General features: G+C 39.9%; 2 protein-coding genes across 5 annotated transcripts in view; both read right to left on the bottom strand.

Annotated features, from left to right (window-relative positions):
* Positions 1–1084, bottom strand: part of CDKAL1 (CDKAL1 threonylcarbamoyladenosine tRNA methylthiotransferase) — a 377880-nt gene extending 376796 nt beyond the window's left edge. The window contains exon 1 of one of the 3 annotated variants that reach the window (XM_088053806.1): positions 1018–1084. The gene's annotated coding sequence lies outside the window, so the exon portion shown is untranslated. Of the gene's footprint in view, positions 1–698; positions 943–1017 lie in introns of those variants that run through there. The other 2 variants (XM_005525251.3, XM_014254558.2) reach the window with 2 other exon arrangements.
* Positions 1085–5381: 4297 nt separating this feature from the next.
* The window catches only part of E2F3 (E2F transcription factor 3), a 42079-nt gene continuing 22920 nt past the window's right edge, over positions 5382–24540 (bottom strand). The window contains exons 2-7 of one of the 2 annotated variants that reach the window (XM_088055311.1): positions 16729–16840; positions 14085–14304; positions 13370–13528; positions 10804–10918; positions 8363–8501; positions 5382–7640 (exon numbers count right to left, since the gene is read on the bottom strand). In XM_088055311.1, coding sequence (XP_087911437.1) covers positions 7375–7640; positions 8363–8501; positions 10804–10918; positions 13370–13528; positions 14085–14304; positions 16729–16840 — 1011 coding nt within the window. In that variant the 3' untranslated portion in view covers positions 5382–7374. The remainder of the gene's footprint in view (positions 7641–8362; positions 8502–10803; positions 10919–13369; positions 13529–14084; positions 14305–16728; positions 16841–24540) is intronic. The other variant, XM_088055317.1, reaches the window with a different exon arrangement.

Raw genomic sequence — 24540 nt, 5'->3', positions numbered from 1 at the left:
ACTTCCATCCAGGTGGAAGAGGACCTCTCTTTTCAGCTATTTACCAACAACAGGTGTCTCCTGTGAAGCCCCGGGATCCCCGGGATTTTATCCCCGGCCTCACACAGAGCAGAAGAAAACTGCAGCGTTAATACACAGTGAGACTGAGTTTAAAGTATACGTATTTGTGTGTGTGTACATGTATGCACATATCACAGAATGATAGAACTGCTGGCATTGGGAAGGGACCTCCAGAAGTCATCCAGCCCTGCCAAGGCAGGGCCACCCGGAGAAGGTTACAAGGGAATGTGTCCACGTGGGTTTGGAATGTCTCCAGAGAGGGAGACGCCACAACCTCCCTGGGCAGCCTCAGTGCTCTGCTACCCTCAATGTAAAGTTCTTCTTCCTGTTAAAGTAAAGCTTCCTGCGTTTTAGTTTATGGCCACTGCTCCTCCCAGGCCACTGGGCACCTGAAGAGTCTGGCATCCACCTCTGAGATATTTATACGCATTAATGAGACCCCCCCCCATCAATATTCTATTCTCCAGACTAAACAGACCCAGCTCTCGCAGTCTCTCCTTAAACACCTATGTAAGTAAACAAAATATAAATATAAATATAAATATAAATATAAATATAAATATAAATATAAATATAAATATAAACACAGGTACGGCCCACGGGCGAGGGGAGGCCGGGCCGCAACCTGGACCACGCACATCCCGGAGCCCGGCAGAGCTCGGCCCCCCCTACTCGGCTTGCAGCCCGCTGAGGGTAGTCCATCCCCGAGCTGCATCCCGGCCGCCAAACCCTGCGGAGATTCCCGCCAGGACGTTCGTCTTCTCCTCCCGATGCTTGATGCGTAGCCCTAGGAAGGCGCCACCGGGGACGGGAACATCGCGCGGGCAGGAGAAGCGGAACTCGGCCAGGCCGTCACAGCCAGGCAGGGGAGGGAAGGACGGGACGGGAAAGGAGAGGAGAGGAGGGGAGTGGAGGGAAGGGAAGGGGGCCGCGGCCCACCCCGACCCCGACCCTCACCAGCGCCTCACCCGGGCTCCGCCATCTCGCCCCGCCCCGAGGCCCCGCGCGCGCAGCGGCGCCAGGACGGCGGCCGGCGGAGGCCACAACAGCGCGGAGAGCGCGGCGCCGTCGCTTCGGCACTGAGAGTGAGGTCTCCTGGAGCTTTGGAGACTCGCCTCCGTTTTAATTGGAATATAACAATCCCAGCAATACCTATCCTGTTAAAGCGGTTGCGATGCTGATGTATCTGATCCAAATGGGTGATAAGCTATTAAATCCTCTTCTGGCCACAACGCGCTTTCTTTATTATTATTTTTCATCGTTAATTTCCTCAAAATACAATGCTAGTAAAAACTTTACTGAATAGTATAAAAGATATTGGTCAAAATGTTTAGGATCAGATGGTTGAAGTTTCTGGCACCGTGTTCCTCCAAATTCTTCTGATTGATATTTAGTAAAACCACTGTGGTTATTGGATAGCTGAAGCTAAAACTCTGAGCAGATTAAGCGTGCAGTGTCCTTGGTGATCAAAGTGTTGTAGAGAGTGAGCATATTATTCTTGCTTTGGGTTTAATATACACAACCTAAAAAGATTATTTATATTGTGTCTTTAATATATTCTGTTTTGAGGTAGTCAGCTTTGGAATGTAAAAGTCATTATTTACTGTAGTTGCATTTCAAACATTAGGCTTCTCTCTATAGAAGGAGCCTTTGGAATCAGTTTATTCTTAAAAATAGCAGATTATGGTCTCCCTGGAACTGGAGGGAAAGTGAATGAAAACCCTGGGTCAATGAATGAAAGCAATAGGTCTGTTTGTCCACTTGCAGATAAAATATGGCAACTTCTAATTACTAATATTTTCTCTATCTCCTTTTTCCTACAAACTCATGCTTATTTTATATAATGCATATCTGACAATGCTCACAGGAAGGAAAAAAAAGGAAATGTGGACAAAGGAACAGGAGAGATTTAAAGAAGAGAACTGGGGCAGAAAGAAATAAGCACCTCACTTAAATCAGTCTTTAAGAACAAATCATTCTGAGCAGGACTGAGCACTATAAATATCACCCTGGTCTCATGATGGAGTCATTTTTATAGTTGAAGATATATTTGCCTTCCAGTTTGGTCTTTGTTTAAGCACACAAGTACTTTCCAGAGATGCTGTCAGTGAGACACTGTGTGATGTGTAATTTATTACCTTTGTGGCATCTTTAGCCCAGGAGAGAATGGAGGAAAATATTTCAAAATGGGTGGCCACACTGATCTATTTCAGACCTCCTCCTATGGAGTAAGAAGTCTTTACTCGGTCAGTAGTAATGGTATCTATATCCCCAAACAGCATTTTAACTGCTGCCTGATAAGGTTAGTGATTCTTTTCCTTGTTTCTTTTCAGTTTCCCATGTTCAAAGTATTCCACATGCAGTCCTTGAATTCATCTTCTCTGTTCTGGGAGCACTGCACTGCCCTTCCTCACAGCTGTCCCCACCAGCCAAGTGTTTCTGCTGTGGTTAACCCAACTGGGCACACACCAGTGCTGGCTTACAGCTTACTAAAAGAGCAAAGCACAGCCTGCAAGACATAACCAAAAAATCTCCAAATGGCCAACACTGACAAGCACTACTCATTAAGGGGAGGCAGTGATCTCCAAGAGCAGCACCCAGGCAGGAATAACCCATGAGTCCCATACCTAGTGACATAAATAGGCCACACTGATCAGTTCCAGCATGATCCAGCAGAGCCTTTACTTTGTCCAGCCGCCAAGAATTCATAGTATCAAGCAGCCCTTGTGCCAGCACAGTCCTGTTGAGTCCCTAGGACGTAGCCGCAAATTGGAAGGCACTCTCCCAGTGCTTTGCAAGCTCATAAACCTAAATTGCTTTGTAGCATATTCATAGTAATACATGAAGCTGTGTGCAGAGAGCAGGTAGCACAGTAGGGAAAGAAGGGAGCAGATAATTCCCTACCACCTCCTGATCCCAGGAGGAAAATTTATTCATACCTACCTGGGAAAGCTGCTTTTTATGTGACAGTGGCTGGGAGTACAATTTCCAGTGCTGGCCTTCTCTGAGCTGGCAGCATACATGCTCCAGTTCCTTGAGTGTCCAAAGAAGAACTTCAGAATACATCCTTTCCAAATTGCCTGCAGATCTTAGTTCCTACTCTTGAGGGCTGGTAGAGTCACAGACATCATCAGCCTTGGACTGGGTTACCAAGTGGTCATAGGTTTTGCAGGATTAGGTAGTTGGAAAAATACACTACTGGAAAAATAAAATCCAAATCTCAATTTCAGGTCCTGGTTAGTAGAAGATACATCCCTAGTGGGTTTAGAACATCTCAACAAATATCCTTAGGGAAGGAAAACAGCCAGGGAGACCAGGGCTCAATTTTATATTCGCAGCCTTATTCTCTGATAACTAACATCTGGGTTCTGGGTGGAAATGGGTAGGAAGGTATTCAGAAAAAAATGAGGAGTCCTAAAAGAGGTACAAGAAATTAGATTTTTTTTCCCCTCTGTTCTTGAAATTTATGAGAATCTGTCTGGTAATTTGTGAACAACATTCAGTACCACTCAAAATTGGTAACAACCCATTTTTTCCTGTTATATATGACACTTTCTTCCTGTCAGGCCTTATAAATAGTGGGTAAAGAAACTCCCAGACTTAATAAAGGGCAATCATTCTTCTGATTATTGCTTAGCTGTAGAGTAATATCCAGGCAGATATTTCTTCAGCAAGAAAAGCAGAATGGGGAGATGAATTCTACTTGTTTATGCTTTGGTTAATATCACTCCACTGACTTTGCTATACAGGCTCATGGTTCACTTAGTGCTGAGAATTGTTGGCTGCAGGAACACTAGTGGCACTGTGCTCTGTGTTTCGCACAGGGGGAAAAAAAAAGACATATACTAAATTTGGTGCTTTTAAACATATAGCTGTTTCACGCTACTGAAAGTACTTCACATAACTTTCATTCTTTCTACAACAAAAAATGTTCATGTCTGCATCAAGACTGAGGTGCAATTTATTCTTTCAGGCATAAGTCAAAAGGAATATAATAACTGTTTCTTGTCATTTGTAGGTGGATGAGTTCTTACTGTAGGTTCAAGAACATGAACCTCCCTTTTTTTCCAAACTCCCTTCCTGTCTGTAAAGGAATAAATAGTTGCCTATCATTCAGGCCATGTTGACAGATTTTTCCAAAACCTTTTCCATCTGCTGGCAGCCAAGGAATGCAGCTCATACAGGCCCCAATAAAACCTCCCTGGAATTAATACTTGTACACTGAATAATGTTGAGGTACACCATGCTAGCCTAGAGGAGCAGGAATTAGTATTTTAACTGGCTGGTTTTTTTTATCCTGCACCTCAGCACATTCCAAGTTTGCAAAGCAGCTACAGAAAGCAGGAGAGGGGAAAATGACGTGAAAACTAGTAATAAGTAGCAGATTCTAGGGGCAAATAAAGAAGTGCTTATGGCAACTGCAGAATAGAAAAACTGAGAACAGGCCAGGGAGGTACAGCAGATATTTACTGCCACCTCTGCTTTGAAGGGAAATCAGAAAACACAGCCATCTAGCCTATATTCTTTACTATTTATTAAGAATATAGAGAAGACCTTTGTAATACTCCTTTCAGTACTGCTGTGTGCAGATGTTTGAATATGTACAGGTGCACAGAGAAAGTAATATCCTTCTCCTAGTGTGCAGGAAGTTGACAAGACACAAATTACTTGCTCAGAGGTAGAACATTTAAGCAATCAACCATATTACTGTTATTTTATTATCCTGATTTTTTTTTTTCCCAGTTGATAGATGGCTGTGTATCTAAAAAGGTGCAGCACCAATACCAGAAAAGAAGTATGAGTTCGTAAATATAGGTCTGGCACAAGGGACTGTTGGAAGTGACTCAAGAAAACACAACTTCTTTTCAAAGCTACTATTAGGAAACTTCTGGAGAATTATCAGTAGGAAGGTTAAGCAGATCCTCAACAACTGCTTTCATGTGATTTAATCCTACAATAACACCATTTCTATCAAGTTTGCAAGAAGTCTGTTCCTAATTCATATTAGAGGAGAGGGAATAAATAAAAATAAACTTGTATTATCCCAACCTCTGGATATCACCTGCTGTGTCTCTTAACATCTCTTTTATTCTTGTTTCACTCTGGCTTAAAAAAACCCACTGAAGTTATTGTTGACATCGTAAAAAAACGGGATTGAAACTATCTGGTGTCAAGTGAGTGTTTGCACTAATAACAAAAACAGTAACAGGTTTCAAGAAACAGTATGGCAGGCACCAAGAGTAAGAAAAGTTTAAATAGCTGTATGCAAATCTAAAGTCTTTAAAAAATTTCATTTTTATTGATTCATTACCATACAAAATTTATTCAAATTACATCCATTTGAAGTTGTAAGATCACAGCTAGAGAACATGTCACCCTTTAATAAATCTATTTACAAAACTCACCATAAAAGCTTTTTTTGTTGTTTTTTTCCTTTTTTTTTACAGTATTTTACAGAGGTTTGTTTTGTTTTTTTTTTTAAACTAGCATACAATGCAAAGCTAAATTAGATTAGTATTTTGCCCACACACATTGGGACAAGTGTTCAATTTGTACATAAAAAAGATGGTCTGTGTTAGTCTTCATTTTCTCTTCCCTCGCAAAAGTGCCCCTTTGTCTCGCAAATCTTCATGCTCACACAACTTTTACTTTCCTCTTCCACAAGACGAAAACTTTAAATACTACAATTTTATTTACAGATCCACATCTAAAAAAACTCTTAAAAAATTACAAACCAGATAGAAAATATTCTGGCAGTGTTTACAAATTAATTCTATTGTACAAAACTGCTAGATAACTAAAGTGTGAGTTGAGAACATATATCAAATTAAATACAACTGCTGAATGATCTATGCAAACATTTGTACATATAAACACACACTTAACACTGTTTAACAGTTCTTTATGTGTTGCCCTTTATACATTTGTTATATTCCAAAACCCACACAGTCATACAGTTTCCATATTAGTACTGTGACTTCTTGCCTTTTCGTGTGTGAGCTTTCATAGCAGCAACTCAATGGTACCAGAAAACCTGCATACATAATATTCTCCTACAGTACAAATAGTACTAATATTCTGAGTATGTCAGATAAGCACAACAGTAATGCAAACAAAAAGATTATATGGGCATCATCTAATCAACATTACATTAATTTAGCCCAGAACATGGCAAAATATTTTACACTCAAGAAAAAAAAAATTATTTAAGACTTCTTAGAATTCCTCTGACGTTCAAAAAATAAATATTGGTACTATACTATACTAGCAAAGATCTTCAAAAAATAAATGCAATTCAGTTGATGTGGTACTTACAGTTATGTACTTTGGAAAAAAATTAGTTCCATTTTGCTGGCGAAGAGAATTATAAAAAGCTGTAAGCAGATGAAGCTAACCCACTGAGATAAATATCATATATTGAACAAACAAAGCTTGGCATAAGTGTTTTCCATAGAGGGAAAAACCCACAGTGCATCTCTAGTAGGCACTTAACATGAAGCCCCACTTAGTACCACGAAAATTCTTGTACCAGTTCTAATGCACACTGGGGGCAGTAAAATTGAACTGTGCATCTTCGTTCTAGTTTAAAAAAAACAACCAACAAAAACTACTTTCACACACACACACACACACACACAAGCATTTTTAAAAATCTGCAATTACTACGAGAAGTGGCAGAACTTTATACTTTTCAATATCCGCAATATACACTACATTTACAGTGTATTGTATTTTCATTAAAAGCTTTTAAGGACATAAGTATTTGACCTCATAATGAGACATATACACAGCTCAAAATGAGCATTATGACAGCAATTTAAACATTCCCATAAGTAGCTGAAGAATCCCATTCCACTCTTTTGCATTTACTTCATATTTACGTTCACTGCATGTACAATCCATGTTGTGACACTCAAAAGACATGCATTCTCTGCAGAAGGCACAACCTGAAATACTATTACAAAATTGTTACTTAGGACTAAACCAGTTCATGAAGCCCTTCTCCATAAGCCCACTTGTCATGGTAAGCAGAGACTGGGGGAGTGTGAAGACAAAACATCTACGGTCACCTGCTTGCACCTGCTGACTCGCAAGGCACTGGAGCTCGGGGTCAAGGAGAAGGCTCTGCTGTAAAAGCCTTCTGTTGTTTCTTATGGTATTATAGGGAGTATTCAATTAAAATATCAGCACTGCTCAGGAGCCTAGTTTATTTAATAATGCTATTTTATGGTAAGTAGAGGACAAGTCTGAATGACGGCAGGTTTTTTGATTCCATTAAAAACATAGTTTAGATATGCACAGCACTTAAGACAATCAGCTGTATATAAATTCATCCATCAGGGAAGGAAGTTTCTCTAAATCATAAGCATCAAAGAGGTCACTGATGCCTTCCTCATCCCCAAGGCTCAGCAAATAATCTTCCTGAAGCAGAGGAGGCAGCAAGTTCACAAATGGTCCTTCAAAGTTTGAGGGAATTTGGTCCTCGGTCTGCTGTAGAAGGTTGGCTGGAGAAGCCAGTGGAGAGATTGTTGCCATATTTACTGAGCAGTCACCTTGTCCTGAGTTAGCAGAAGCCACTTCTGTGACAGGAGGGAGAGAAAAAAATAAAAGATGCCACATTTAATCTCAGTAGAAATATCAGACACACATCAAAGTAACACACAAATGAAGTAACCGCTGCATAAAGGGTCTTTCATAAAGCATCAGTTCAACAATAAAAAAATGGCCTCCATATAATTCCTAGCTTGTTTTTGATGTATCACAAAGGGCTTCTCAAAAATTATCATGTTGCCATCATCTCTGACTTTTCTATTACAAAATTATCTTACAAGATTTAAACTACAGGGGGAAATAAATCAAACATAGTGAGATGCCCATTTTTCAGTGGAGTTCACTGTCAAAACTGAGAATTTTCTAGGTACCAGATGTTATCAGTGAAGCAATGTAGCTTCACATGTACCCATACACCGAGATTTCTGCCTCTTGTGTTGAGATGGATCTTTACTGCTACTGTCTTATTTAAACACTTAAAATGAACAAAATTATTTCTTTCTTCAGTATTACACACACTTTGGTTACATATGATATGAAAATAGGGAACTTACTTTAAACAAATAATGCAAAGGAAAACTTACTTCTGACAATATAAACCAGAAATATGTAGTGAAAAATTGATACCTTAACTTTTCACTTCTTAGAAAAACAAAGCCAAAGAAAAAGAGCTGGAAATCCAAAGTTCAAACTGAAACCTTGAATGTGACGCTGAAGAAAGGCTATTAGTATTGCAAAGAAATAATTTTACCTTTGGAAATGGTTTTGGAAATATTTCCATTGTGGTCCTGGCTATAGGTTTTCATTGGACTGAGAGCATCGTTTTCCTCTGGGCACAGATAAACTTCAATAGGTCCTTGAGTACTAGATAAATGTATCAATGCACTCTGCTAACAAAACAAACATCAGAATGGGGTTACACCAATGAAAACAACAGAATATTGATGATACTGAGTAAAGTCTTATTAGGTTGTGAGTGTTTGAGTACAGTTTTAGTAACCAAAAGAACCTGAAAAGAACACCGAGCCTTTTTTCTTTCATGATGTGAAAGGCTTGGCTGATATATTTTGCAGACTAGAACATAAAAACTTTCCCCACTGTAGCACACAAACATCAAAATCCCACCAATTTCATAAGAAGGGAGGCATAAAGGATTAAACTCTGAACATCTTCTTACAACCACAATAGCCTGGAGCATTCTGATGGGATGGAACTGTGGGATGCAAGTCACAGGTTTTATTATTATTCATAACAATAATAGTGGATGCATTTGTATAAATGTTTCTGCTTTAAAAAGATGCCAAAACATCTTTCCCACTCTCCCAAAAGCCTTCACCACCTACTCAACTGAACTCAAATATCTATATGTAAGTTCACCTATTTATCAGACAACATTTCCAAGTAACAACAACAAAAAAAAAACCAAACCAGATGCCATTTTCTTCACCCAAACTGCTTATGTAAGTCCTTCTGCCCCCTCAAGGCAGTGATTTTGATGCTGGTTCTGAATAGGAACTGCTATTTTGTTGCAAGAAATTACATTTTTCTTAACTTTCACAAACTGATGCAATAAACCAACATGACCCAGGCACAGAAAACCTGCAAAGCTACTCTTTGCATTATGATGGTAAACCATAAATTACTCTGGTTATAAATAAACCTGCTGCTGCTGTATTGCATCAATAGTTCTCTAAAAAGCAAAAATACAAGCACCAGGTACCTCTTTGCAGACTTGTTTAAAATACTTCCTTTTATGCCCTTTGACAAAATGTTCCTCTTATTATTTGGGTTCTGACAGTTATGTAACATTATAGACAGCATTTACAAATACAGAGAACAGCAACTGAATGGGGGCTTGCCAGGGAACAGAAAGCAGTTAAGAGTACTTAGGGCAATGCTACAGATAATTAGTAAAAAAGGAGATGGGAAGAGCAGGAGTTGAAGAAGGAAGGTACTATTGAGTGACTGAGGTATGCAAAAAAAAGAACACTGAAATGTAATTGCATGTGACAGAAAGAAATAGGACCTTACTGCCTGAAGCTGAAAATTAAGTAAGGTGGGTTTAGAGCATAAGGGAGGTCTAAGCACTAATTTTAATGATTGTGTGCATCTCTCTCTGCCTGCCTGATTTAGCTGAATTAAAAATCAAAGCATAATACCCAGGGGAAAGAAACAGGAAAGCAAACAACAATAACAGTATATATTTATGAATACTGGCAAAAGATACCCTTTTCTCATTGCAGAAAAATGATTTATTCTTCCTGCCAAAACCTGCAACAAGGTTCAAAGGGGAAAGTAAGGACAAAGGCAAAGAAAAGAAAAAAAGAAGGATAGAAACCATAACTGGTCTAAGCAAGTTAAAAATAATCTTAGGGAAAAAAAAGTGACAAAGACTCCAGAGTCTGTTCCTGCCCTGACAGGGCAGCAGGTATGGCTGAGCTCACTGGCCCAGTGTAGGAATGAAGGATCAATGCACAGGTATGAACATAACATTAGCAGTGTTTGTGGGGTTAGCCCCATCTCTAGCTGCTCCTTGAATGAAGAAATTAGGTACATTTTTAGAATCTCTAAACCAGCAGTTCCTGTCAGTAATTCCCATTTTCCCAACATACTTCAGTCTGTCTTCACAAGTGAGAATTAAAGTAAGTGCCAATGAAGCAAAGATGATGATGAAAGAATGAAGGGCAAGAATGTTTTCTAGGATTAAAACACAAACTTCTAGGTATTCTGTAATACCTCAGAAAAAAAAGTCCCCCATGAAAACCTGTTTCAATAAATTTGGATATCAATTTTATTAGTCATCAAGATGCTTAAGGCATTGAGTTATCCATTCACTTTTTACCTAAAATAAGAAAGCTGAATTTCTTGTGGAAGATTTTACATTGTTAGAAACCAAGGAAATTCCAATTGTCAAGAAAGTTTTTCTTTACATAAAACATGGCAAAAGAAAATATCTGTAAATGGTGTGGATTACTCTGAAGAAACTTGGAAGTGAGTGAAAAGGAACAAATAACAATTGTTCTCTGTAAATTGATTTTTAAAGTTTCCCCTTCCTTTTCTACAGAAACACCCCTAAAATTTGTAAGAATACAGGACTGTGTACCTGGGCACGTATCACAGTAAGACTCAAGAGACGCTGCATCTGTAGAAAAACTATATATAATCTGGCAGAAAATGCCAGGTTTTCCTTACCTCCACTGGGTCAGGCACTTCAAGTCTTGTTTCTGGAGGAGCTTTCACAACTATAACAGTTTGGTCTTTAAGGCCACTAATTTTTCGAATATCTTGATACGTCACATAAGCTAATGTAATCACTGTTAAGGAATTTTCCATCCCATGTTACAATACACTCAGACAATTAGAAGAGGCAGAAGTGTTTGAATTATTTTTCCATTTTCTCATGCAACATAGCTCTTAGCCCAAGGTTTTCTGCTCTCTACACTGTGAATGCCATGAAGCCCTGTGAGAACTTCCCCTTGATGTAACAGCTGGGGCCACTACTCAGTGAACAAAAGGGATTCTCTTTGCTGAGTGCTTCTCTCCTCCTCTATAGGCAGGAAACTACATAAGCTAAGATTCAAGAACCTGAAATTAATCACAGATTTAATGAAGCAAAAATTTTTGTGCACTTGCTATCAAAATGCAGAGAGCTGAAAATCACTGAAGAAGTGTATAGGAGTTTATGCATGCACGCTATAGAGCTGCATACACAGGATCACTGAATCTTAGAATGGTTTGGGCTGGAAAGGACCTTAAAAGATCATTTAGTTCCAACCCCTCTGACATGAGCAGGGACACCTTTCACTAGACCAGGTTGCCCAGACTCCCATCCAGCCTGGCCTGGAGTAATTCCAGGGATGGGGCATCCACAGCTTCTCTGGGCAACTTGCCCCATTGCCCCACCACCCACACAGTAGAGAACTTCTGTCTAATATTTCATCTAAATTCACCTTCTTTCAGCTTAAAGCCACTTCTCCTTGTTCTGCCACTACATGGTGGAAACTCCATTTCCACCTCTCCCACAGGCTCCCTTTAGGACCAGGAGGTGCTATAGGGTCTCCCTGAAAACTCCCTCTTCTTCAGGCTGACAAAAATCCTAATTTCATTTTAAATTTGAGGGGCTTTGCAAACATAAATATATAATACATAGAACATATACAAAAGATATATAAATATACAAACATTTATACAACATTCATATATTTGTATATTAATTTATATCATATAAAAATATTTTAAAGCATGTTTAAGCAGCTACTTTAAACCTCTAGAGTGCGGAATGTCAATTCTTGCATAAGCACAGAAAAAAGATGAATATTTTGCTGTTCAGCATGTATTTGTCAAAATGCCAGTGTTTTGGGAGTTACTACATGATGAAGCCTCATGTACTGATCCATGTAACTGAAGTGTCAAAGTGCTTTTGGCTTTGACAAAGAACTGTGAAATAACCATGATCACATGCATATAGTTCCAGCTCTTTAGTTTTGTCATCTGTGAGGTACCTGGCATAACATTTACGCCAGAGAAATAAAAAAACTTATATATCTGACTTATACTTTTTGGTGGTGTGAATGTGTGCTGTTACTGAGCAGTACAGCAGGACAGACTGCCCAAGCTCCAATACGTCTTGCATCTATCCTGGATCAAACAGATCCAAGAGGCAAAGAGACAGGTCATCATCTTTCACCCAAATGGCTTTTGTCAAGGCTTTTACCACCTGTTTTTGCAAAGGCAGAGTTCACCCTTACAGGATTCAGTGCTACAAAAATTGAGAATGGCCATGGTCAGTTTTGTCTTGCTTATGTCTCTTCATGAATTATGCTCTTAGCTGAAGGCAAGGCTGATCCTACACCCCATACCATTTGGTGATCTTTGGTTACATCAAAATGTCTAGAAAATCCAGTCAAAAGACAATGTTCACATAGTTCAAGTACTTTTTACTGGTACTCCAATAGTTATTTCCTGTCCTTCAGAACAGAGAATAAATCCACTTTATTTGATGCTATTTAAACACTACTTATTACACATTGTAATAAGTTTACACATCAGTGTTTAATAGAATGCTTTCTTGTGTTGGGAATAGGTGGGAAATCTAAGGAAAATGACTACTGGTTAATTACAAAGGGCATTAACAGCTAAAATAAGTCATATGAACCTTATGCAATTTAGTTTTGCTATTGCCTTAAATAATTCAGCCTAAGGTATCTTGAGAGCTCATAGTTTTATCTATATTTTATTATAGATTCTCTCACCAGGGGAATCAGTTGAAAGTTTCAGACTAAACCAAACCTCAACTTTATTTTCCTCTCTGTGCCTGTAATTTATGACATATCAGTTTAAAGTAAAATAAATTAAAAAAAAGTAATGACTAAACAAATCTGTTACTTTATCAGACTTTCTCTTCATGTCTTTTTAATTTCTGAACACATAAAACTGGTTTTCTCTAGGCTTGAAAAAAACACAAGGCTATTGGATATCATCAGTCATTAATCAAAGGTTCTTGGTTCTACTCTATGTGAACACAAATGTTAACAGTCTCCTTCATTAATCACCTTTTCTATTTTTGCTTTTCATATTCCAGAAGCATTACAGGTTCAAGCTGCTTAAGTAGCTTTTATATCAAACTACATTAAAACCTTTCCAACTTCGAGAATCTTCTGATGCTTTCTTTCTATGACATCACACAGAGGAAGTCTCCTAGTATTACAGGGCACAGCAAGGAAGCTGAGCACCTTTGAGCTTTCGGGAAAAAGGATATCTCTGATTCTCTGAGTCCTCCGTTAGCAGCTTGAGGTCCAGGGTGCAGCTTTGGATTAGCTCATCCAGTTTCTTCTCTTCCTGAGTCAGCTCGGTCACCTCCTTCGTGAGGCCCTGGCGCTGCGCCAGCATCCCACCATCCTCTGACAGACTGCAGCCCCTGCAGACAAGGGGAAAGGGAGACACCCAGTCAGCTTCTGCAAAATTTGTCCCTAACACCATGGTAAAGGGGAGAGACAAGATTTTACACTGCAGATCAGGTTCTTAGTCCTTTCTCCCTAAACCCACCCCTAGCGAGTCAACATAAACTACGCTTTCCAGAAAAAGCATCTTTTTATCACAACAACACATTTTGGAACTGCCACCAAGATGTAAGAGTTGAATATTTCTAACTACTTCCAAAATTTTGTATCTAACCACAGCTTAAAAAATCTCACGGAAGGCAGTAGGTAGAGATACATACCTAAAACTTACTCCACATGAAGAAGTAAATTAATTAATCCAGTTTTCAAACAAAATGCTAGTTTCTAATTTCCCTGACAAATCCTTTTTATTAACTTTTCTTAAGAAAAAAATAGAACTTTATCCTGTTGGAAGGCATTTTGGATGATTGCTTGGAGCAAAGTGTTAGAACGAAAGGTGGGAGAAGAAAAACACTGCTGTCCTCTGATAGTAAAATCAGCCAGCAGGGATAGAAAAGGATAATGAATACTTACATCCACTGAATGTTGTTTTTGGATTTTTTCTTAATGAGATGGATGCCTTCCAGTACATTGGTGATATCGTAAATCCTCCTTTTTTGCACCTTGAGGACCTCTGCTGCTCTGTTCAAATCTAGGACCCCATCAGGAGATTGGCTCAGCAACTGAATGAACTTCTTTGTGAGAAGGCCAAGGGATGTATCATACCGAGTCTTTTCTGAAGGAGATTTTGGAGCTTGGAAGGAAAATGAAAAAGAAAGTTAAATCATTTTTTTCTCATTTTGGTTCTGAAAGCAGCAACCAAAAATGAAATTATATATATTACAGTTACTTCTTTCATTTTTACTAAAGAAATCTCTCATACCTCTGCATTAAGACACAACTTACCACTACGTATTTGTATTTCGAGATGTACTTTTCCAAAAGTCACAGGTATGTGAGCAAATATATATGTTTTTTAAGATGCAAATATTTCCAGTAGTCTGACAGATACATATAGCAATATTCTGCTTAGGCTTTTACTGTATGAATTCATAATAGTATTTTTAGTATTTATTTATCCTGGCAGTAAACCCAAAAAATCCCCTGTGATTCTCCTTCATCAGACTGATAGCCAGCTTTCATCAGGGTTTGATTTCCCCCTCATGTGAGATATGTGTTTCATATGCAATTAAGCAGGACTTAGCTGTACTTCAGTGGGTGAACACAATGACAGATTCCATCAGTGCCAAACTCCACAGCTTGAGAAAACTCAAGTGAATTAGAGATTGACATAAAATACGATCTATAATCATCATTGCTCCATAACCAAGCAATGCTCAAACTGGGAGAGAGTATCCATATCTTTTAAATTAGAAGTCAGCAAATGGCTTGGACCAATTCATGGTTTCCATGCACAAATGCAGCATGTATATACTTAACAGATGGGCTTTTAAGAGTTTAAATCCTTGGATCAGAATGATTTCTAATTCTAGACATTCAAGGCCTTTTTGTCAAGGGAAATGAACCAGCCATTATTACAAGTCTGCTGGGCTGGTACATCTCAAACCCTTCATTTGCTTCCAGTGTTATGCAGGGTGGAACTTGGGCTGATTTGGTGTTCTTTTCCATGTTTTCAAAGGTCAGGTCATACCTTAAACTGCAGAAGTCAGTCAAAACTGATAATCCCACCTAAGAGTGAACCTTTAGATTACCCTGAAATATTTTGAAGAATACAATGGCTTGTCAATGAAAACCAAAATGTTGCACCTTTGCAAAGAGAATCAGTTAGCTGTATTTCTTTGGGTAGATTCAGGGCTTGTCTGCTCTGGGAAATGGAAGAATATTCATAGAAAGGCTTGGGTTGGAAGTGGAACTTAGAGATCGTCTAGTTCCACCCTTCCTGCCATGGATAGGGACACCTCCCACTAGACCAGATTGCTCAGAGCCCCATCCAACCTGGCCTTGAAACACTTCCAGGGATGAGGCATCCACAGCTTCTCTGGGCAACCTGTTCCAGTGCCTTGCCACCCTGTGAGGAAAGAATTTCTTCCCAACATCTCATCTAAATTTCCTTCACATCACTTACATGACCTTGTGGATTTAGAGCAAGGGTGGTTGGTTTAGCTGGGTTTTGTTTGGGGTTTAGAAGAGAGTAAGAGGATCAGAGTGGTAATGGCAAGAAGTGACTGGACTCCCACCTAGTATGGCTTGTGCTCCTCATCATGCACAAAATTCTTTGTACAGGCTTATCAATGCTGCAACAGCACCCTATGCACCAAAGAGTATTTCTACGAGAATCCACTTCAATTTAAAATAGGCTTCATTTAGCTAAATGAAGTTTAGTTTAATTAAATCAGCTGTGGCTGTTTAACTCCTATGCTTTAAGTTTGTATCTTCAACTAATTTCACTTTTCCTATCTGCCTCAATAGAAACCAGCAGACTGGTGAGGAAGGACCCTTTGGCATCTCTTGCTCTGACATCACTACCACTTCTGCCCCCATCCTCTCCTTGCCCCATGTGGCTCCCTCTGCCAGCCAACTCTCCTGCTGAAAACCCCCCAAACAAGGCAGCAAGGCTATAGCCCCCAGCTTCTGCTGCAAGAAGTCCACTGCCCGAGGCAATGCAGATGTGCAAAAATTAATACTTAGAGCAACTAGGCAGTGGCAGGATCCAGAGTCACACTGCAGGGACACAAGGCAGCTCGGATACCACAAAGAACATTTATTGTGCAGCGCTGCTGAGGCACAGCTAGCACTCCTTGCAAATCCTTGCCCAGGGAAAGAAGCCCTGGCAGCCAGCTGCTCTAACTCCAGCAGTGAAGGAAGAGGCTGGCCTGATGAGCTTTGCCTAACAACTGTGCATTCGATCCCATCATGCCACCTTCATTCCTCAGCATCCACCTCTCTTAAGCATCCCAGCATCATGTCCTTGGCTGAAGGGGAGGCCCTGGGCAGAGAGAATGCAGGCTGCCCAGCAGGCAGAGAGACACACCTGGCAGCCAGGAGCCTCTGCAGCCTCTTAACAGCTCTGCAGCAATGCCTGCATGCTGCAAACCTGCTGTCCATTGCCCGGCTGGGGGGCTGAGTTTGTTGCATACCCATCTAAGTGAGGACAGCAATAAACACACCCTAAGCGAAGTAATGCAGACTGATGACAGCATGTTACAAGTTCCCTTACTTTTTGGGCTATCTGGACTTCTTGTTGCAGCTCTTCCTTTCCCCTTTGGAGTCTTTAGTCCTTCTGCAAGATACTGGTGGCCACTTTCTCCTAGCTCCAGCCTTCGTTTTGCCTGTTAAAAAAAAAAAGATTTTTCAATTGATGGATTGTTAAGAAGTATATTTCACTTTATCAAACACAGTATTGGGACTATAGGAAAGGCAGAGTGGTGAGTTTTTCACAGCAAGGTATCAGTACAGATCCATAGCCCATATGCTATGAATCCAAATATTTCCTGGAACCCTAAGGTGGACTTAAATATGTCACTCCTTTGAGTAGGCTAGGCTGATGAGATTTTTATTTGAAAACTCAGCAATTGTTTTAGATCTGAAGAGCTGAGTGACAACTGCATGGCGCATTTCAGTCTAGTTTAGACCTTCTTGAATAGGTATGAAAGATTTTGGCCCTCACTTGAGAACATTTCATTTAAGAAAAACAGACAGCCTCTCATGCACCACACATATGTATGAACCCACGTTTCCTTTGAAAATCTCCTTATATCCATCTAAGTTTGTGCAAAAGTAGTGCTACTGCAAGTTATATTTTCCCCTTCATTATCTGAGAGGATGGCTTTGAGGGGATAAATGAATTATGAACTTCCCATCAGTGAAATACATGGCACGACACCAAGAGCCGCATTGGCAGTCTTCTTCTCTGCCTCTCAAAAACTTGTCCTCATTGAAAGCACAGCCACTACCTTTATTTCACATTAACTAGCACCTGTGCTGCCTAGATAAAAGTAAGGTGGAGCAAAAGTAGTATTTGACGATGCCTGAAAATCAGCTAAATGTTGCACTTAGTTCAAAGGAAAGCTGTGTTCATCTTGGATAATGAAAATAGTGAATGAAACCCTTAAACTTCGCAACAGACAGACAAACTGCAATGAAAACCACCACCCATATGAATTCCATTCTTAGACAGAAACACAATATACTATCTTTGGAAACAATTCTATACCCTTCCCTGCCACTCAGGTTACTGAAATTAAATCTGGGGATACTTGTTATCCTAACAATAGAAAGCACATTACCTGGAAGACACAGGAAAAAGAAGAAAAAGAAGTTTTAAGTCTAATCAAGTTTAGACAAATAACTGTTTCTGAAGAATGCTGTTCATTCAGTTAGGCAGAGTAATTCAGAGGACATTATTTGCTTGTTTTTTAAGATTCAGCCCACAGGGCTGGATAATGTCTTGCTCCTCAGTGAATCAAGACAAAACAATACATTCTGCTATGGAGTTGTAGACAGGTATTTCTGGATTGTGGATTTGTCTTATGCACTTTACTTTGGGTCTATGACCAAGAGAAGGCTCTAAATAAATTAATTTATACGTATTTATTTATGGATAGCTAACTAACATCTTTCTGTTGGACTCTGCTTGCAAACCTCAAACTTATTAAAAGGCAAGTTAAAGCACATGAAACTCATACAAGCCCATGGTCTAACAGCACGTGCAGAGCACTCAAGCCACTCTTCTCCGCATTTTGTGTGAAGGGGCATAAAATTCACTGGCAACAGGGCAAAACTGAACTGTATCCTTCTAACCAACACTGGCACCACACTCCCAGCAGACCACTGGTGGCAGCTTCTAATAGCATGAAACACCTCTGCTCCGTTCAGCTCTGTAATCCAAGGACACAGATTTCCAAAAGGTCAAGTGTTAACAAAAGCATCCAGCTAATATGTTTAGCCAACATAATTGGATTAAATTAAGATTACAGCTATTCCACAGGGAGAAATACATTTCACACTATTTTATGTAAGTGTTTTTCCACCCTGAGAACTGTAAGAGCAGAGGAAGGAGGGGTGAAAAGGGAACAATTCAGGGCGTGGGAAGACTAGGTCAAAGGGATACAATTAGAGATAAAAGAGAATCTCAAAACCAGGTGTGAGAAGGAGGGGCAATGCTTAGGACATAAAATCCAGAGATTTGCAGCTCTCTCCATCAGAACAGCAACTTAGGTTTGGATTATACATCAAAACTTTTTGTCTCAACTTGCTTGCAAGACACAAACAACAGTATTTTGCCTGTTTTCGTGGTTAAAGACTTGTGTAAGTTTTTCCCGTGAACTTCAAACATTCAGAGAGAACACAGACAGCATCCTCCTTTGGCTGCACAGAGCGGCAAAAACCTGCCTGCATGCACTAGGGCTGGTACAAACAACACACTCTTGTCAGGCTCACCTGCACACTGCACCTACAGTGTAGGGCTAGTGAAAAAAATACCACATGACAGAGAGAGCTCTACAAGATAGCTGGGTTTTAGGGTACAAAGCATACAGGAAACCTGATAGATGTATAGAGCAAAATATTTTAGTGGAGTTTAAAAGATCCTGATTACTGACAGGCAATTTTAGGAAACCCTGAGGAATGTTTAATTTCAGGCCAGATGTTACACGTCACTCAGCAAGTGCTCGCTTCCCCTTCCTGTTTTACAAACTTCATAACTGATAAGATGTAGGACTGAAGTGGTGTATTCTCTCAATTTCTTCTTTCATGAATTACAGACTAAAGATTTCCTAGCGCTGTTTTGCTTGCACTAGAGATCCTTGGTGACTCACAGCTTCTCTCCCATCTCCAAAATTATTCATAGTGCCTTCCGATATCTGACTTTTCTTCAGAAATCTCAAGATCTGTGATCAGCAGAATCAGTGAGCCTTTTAAAAAAAACCTTGATTTGTGTCATTAATTTTTGCTACAGCACTATATTCATTATTTGCACTATTTATGCAAATTAGTATTATTTGTCTTTACTGCACTACTTGATCAATCATAACTTGCACAACCATCTGACATGGGATGAGGGACCTGCTAAGAAGTAAAAAGCCAAAAGACACCAGCACAAAGCATCACAAATGACAGGGACAGATAGGAGGCAAAGGGACTAAAAATTTCTCAGTGACATGAAATGTGAGCGCAAGAAATGGGAAGTCAGATTCTTTAGGGGGACAGTGAAAGGAGCACAAAATACATGGAACTATGAAACAGATAAGCCACAAACTGATACATTCCAGCAAGAGACACAAAAATAACAGGAAAGCATCCCATTAAGCTAAACCAGACACGTATCTAGCCCCTCGCTCCAGACCTAAAAATTGTGGCATCAACTGATTTAATTCAAGTTTCTCTTCCAATACTATGAGCAATCCCTGGTATAGATACAATTATAGATCACTGTTCAGTGCAGACCACTAAAAACTTGGTGGCATCTTGAGTCCTGTGTAGGTTTGCCCTTTCAGCTTCAATACCTGTTTTTTTGGTTTGTTTTTTTTTTTTTTAAAAAAGAAACCCAGATAGCTACCACAATAAACATTAGAGGTAAACCCTCAAGAATGTCTTTAATAAGAACACTTGTCTCTAGAGGAAAATAGTTTTAAAACTCCTAGGATAATCTAAGTATTTTCAAGTACACAGGACCTGATGCAGTTTACTTTACAATACCCAGTTTCATGGATTAAGTTCCGAGAGGAAGCTGGAGGCAGGTATGCTTATATAGAAGAGAAGGATCAAATATAGTAGTAATTAATTGAAAAAAGGGATGGAAAAGGTGCAAATAGGAAATTATAGCCCATTCCCCTTCATGGGCTGGTTTGACTTCATGGCTACCTGTGTCTATCAGGTTGCTGACACCACCCCTTCTGCATCCTCCCTCCATGCCTGCTGTCCTAGTGCAGGTAGCATCTGATTGATGTCCTCATCAGGCCCCACAGAAAGCTGGTTCAAGAGGTCCCTACCAGCAGTAACTCAGTCCTGCCTCAAAACAGAAATGATTTTTCTGCTGGGTTTTCCCTAGTGGGGGATGAGCATGCGCTGAGAGCTGCTGAGAAGTGGTGCAACACCCACCCATGCCCCTTGTGGCACCAGATTGACATTTGAGCAGATTCTCTGTCACAAAGCAATCAACTGCAGCTCTTGGGGGAAAAAAAATTGGCAACAATTAGAAATAGTAAAAAAAAAAAATTCAGAGTGTTACCTTGTAACAGACAAGTAAGTGCTAAGCATGAGGAAGGAGCCAGCCCAGGGTTTTGTCAAGGTAGCAGAGCACAGTTGCCCAAGTGGGGCAGATACCAGGTTTTGAGGACTGCATCATATCCAACCAAAGCCTTAGTTTCTCTGAGAATTATAAGTTTGAGGGAAAAAGCAGCAAAACACTCTCTAAATCTTTTCAGTGATAAAATCACGGAGAATAACTTTGCCAAATTAGGCACACTGAAATTCATCCTTCTAGATGTCTCTCAGCTTTATTACTGGGCACAAGTTAGTTGAGCTGCTTGCAAGAGACAGACCTAAGAAAAATTACATTACCTGTGCTACCTTCTGGAAATCTTTTGTCTGAAATATTGCTGCACCCATTAGGCTTCAGCAAGCACATAAAACTTGTCAGAAGAATGATCTGAGTTGGGCATATTCCACTACCCCAAAACCCTAAATTTAATTTAGAGTTAAATTTTGCACTTTGGAAAAGAGCAGTCAGTACATTTTCACTACAAGTGTGAAGTGCCAAATTCCACTTCAAACTCCTGTCACAGCTCTTGGGTGTCCCAGGCTCTGCACATTCCATCTCCTTGGAGGTCCTGAGACATACCAACATCCTCTGCTCCCCTAGCAGGCATTCAAAGGTGTATTTGAGGAGCAGCAGTCTGATTTAAATACAAAAGGACAAAAGTTGACCTCAGAATGAGAACAAAAGTAACCTAGGATAAAGCCTGCTGAGATGGGGACAGAAGATAAAAACTTATTTAAAAAAAAATGGGATGAGGAGCTGAAAAGAAACTCCAGTTTATGGTCGACTGGGTGGGAAAAACAGGAAGACTGGAAACTAAGAAGCATGTCAAAGAATAAATTGTTTGTATTAAGTGATAGCTGACAGTGAATTAAGCAGCAAGTCAGAGAAATGTGTCTTAGGGCTCAGCTGTGGGTGTCTCAGAGCCAGGAGTAAGATGGGCAAGTTAATCCAGGGACGATGACTAAGCCTGGCATAGTCTCTAGAAGACATTACAATTGCTAGGGGCAGATAACATGGCAGCTTTTCTGTGCATCACCACAATGCTGATATTACTGGGGAGGGGATGCAAGCCTTTCCAGCGAGCACAGATAAATTTTGCCTGCAGCAAGGAACCCATAGCATGGGTTCTTTACCTATCCCCACACACTTTGCACAGGCTTTCTTCTTCCACATTTTGTAAATTAAGCAGTTGCTTAAAAATACAATTTAAAAGCTGAGGTTCTGGAGGCATGTACTGTAGAAAGCTGTTCCAGAGGTCAGGAGCTGCAGAGAAGAAAGCAAGTATATTACATGAAAGGGTAAATTAAACTGGAGCTTGATGAGGAAGGAACACAAGAGAAAAAGCAAAGGGAAAAAGACACCTTGGGGTGAATGCAGAGAAATATTCATACACTAAGGAAATGTCTCCACTGAATGAAGGGATACAGGCTGAGCGTTTAGAACACACTCAAATGAACCAGCCCTGGTATGTGGAGAGCCATGAGTGTCTGCCAGAGGGCTGCACCCAGCTGAGGGCACAGCAAACATTTGGGAAGACTGGAAAATAGGGAGAGGCACAGAGAGGAAAGCAGAGGAGCTCTCAGTAAGGAAGGGTCAGCTCACAAGCAAAGAAACACCCAAGGTCAGCAAAAAGATGCAAGAGGAGCATCAGAGTTCCTGCCTTCAAACTCCTACTGACAACTCATTTCCTCAACAGAAATAAAATTTGCAATTCAAACTCCTGGAAGGAGAGGGATTTCCATCTTCCATGAAGAAATATTTACCGCAGTGGTCTATACACAGATACTAGTAATTTGTACCATACTACCCTTGGTTTCAGTAGTTAACTCTGACAGTACAAAACATTTAAGAGGAGGTTAAAGGAAAGAGTAAGAAAATAAAGAAATAGCTGGGAATTAAACTATTTGTATGCAAAAGACAACAAAACGTGTCCTTAAAAGGAAAGTTCTGTAAGTCCTCCTAGGTCTTCCCTATGAAAAGCAGACAGTCCCATACAAAGGAACAAGATCAGGAATGGCACTTTTAATGAAAACATGACCTCAAAATTCAGATTTACTCATAGCCATTCATAAGACTGAGGTAAAAGAACACAAAACAATATACAAAAAATAGTGCCATAAAAATCAAATACATCGTAAAATCAACACAAGGCAGAAAAGGAGTCTGAAATAATAGCTACTTATTCATCAGGATTATTAGTTGAGTGACAAGCAGCTTTTATTTAAAGTAAAATTTAAAGAATCTTTTTAAAGCAAATGAAAATACAGTTTACAGAAATCATCCTGATCATTCCAACCAAACACAAAAGCCCCAAAATGTCTTCTCATAAAACAGAAACTTATTTAAAAAGGACCAAAAAGTACTTTCTATTATAAGCAATTTCTAACTTATCACCTTATTTTTCAGCTTATTATAGTTTTGACTGAAGGAAATTCTTCTCTCGTTCTTACATTGAAATTATTAATTCAGCTACAGTCAAATTGTTTGTTTTTAATGTAGATGAATAGTAAAAGAAAATCCCTTTTATGTGTCTTAATTTAGTTTATAACTCAATATAATTCAAGAGGCACATCACAGTTACCAAATTAAATGACATTCTGATCATATGCAGCCTCTCCCCATTAGGTATTTAACACTGAGGGCTGAAGGCTGATATGTTACTCTGGTGAGGTTTCTTTCAAGGCCTAATTAACCCATCCTATTTCTATCAAATTTCCATTTTCACAATTCTCTCAGAAGTATCCAAGAGTCAAGGAAGCCACGAACTGTAAGCACTTAAAGATGAAACCACATGACTTTTATTTAGCTCCAAAAAGTTAAAAGTGTGGGTGGTCAACTTTCAGCAGCAAATTCTTGTTCGAAAGTGGGACCCAAGCCAGAGGAACTGAGCGACGGCTTTCCCTTGTCCGGATGAATGTGCAGGAAGAAGCAATGCAAGCGCCATGAGTGCCTCCCAGTTGTCGCTGCAGAACATCCCACAAAGCCATTTCTAACACCCACAGAAAGGAATACATCAGCTTTCAGGCACGCTCAGCGGTTTGAGCAAAGCTAGCTCGCTCCCGTGGTGGTGGCGGTGCTGCGCATCGGTGCCACCCCAATGAGGCACTTCACGCTCTCGTCTCCAGCCTGGCTGAACAGAAGAACCTTTTCAACGGCCTTTAAATGAAACACAATGGCCTGAACCAAATCAAGAAAGTACTGAAATGTAGCAATGAAAAATGGTGGTTTCTCCCTACACCTGCACAGCAGGTCATTTTAACTGAAGCAGGATTATAATCTTAATGTACCAATTACCTTTGATTTTCATTCTGATATCGCATGTGACCTGGCCTGCCCTCTGGTCAGATTATCTCACAGCCACCAATGCTAACATAATTCTGACACCAAGGTAGGTGGACAACCCTGTTTGACATCAGTCATTTTAGGCCCATAGATCTACTGGAATGCCATGGGACCAGCCCCACACCCCAACAGAACTGTACTCAGCATAGTAGGCAGTGGCAAAACGTGCAGCTTATCTTGTTTTCCTGCTCTGCTGCAGTATTTCATATTTTCTTTGCACTAAAAGAGGAAGGACATTACGGTTGTGCAAGACATAAACCAAAGCATAAGCCACGTTTCTGGCCTCAAACCGAGAGAATTACACCTATGCTGTATAGGAAATGAATCATCTGAGATCTTTCTTATTGCAGTTTTTCCACCAAATACGAAACCATTACTTCTTACTGGAAGCAATGGCTTTGCACTGTACTAAGGTTGAAAGCTCCA

This window comes from Pseudopodoces humilis, chromosome 1 (assembly GCF_049639895.1).
Source record: "Pseudopodoces humilis isolate 2021_Gansu_Grassland_sample_001 chromosome 1, ASM4963989v1, whole genome shotgun sequence".
NCBI lineage: Eukaryota > Metazoa > Chordata > Aves > Passeriformes > Paridae > Pseudopodoces > Pseudopodoces humilis.
The sequence above is the reverse complement of the archived record's forward strand: the minus strand, read 5'-3'. Positions and strand labels throughout refer to the sequence as shown.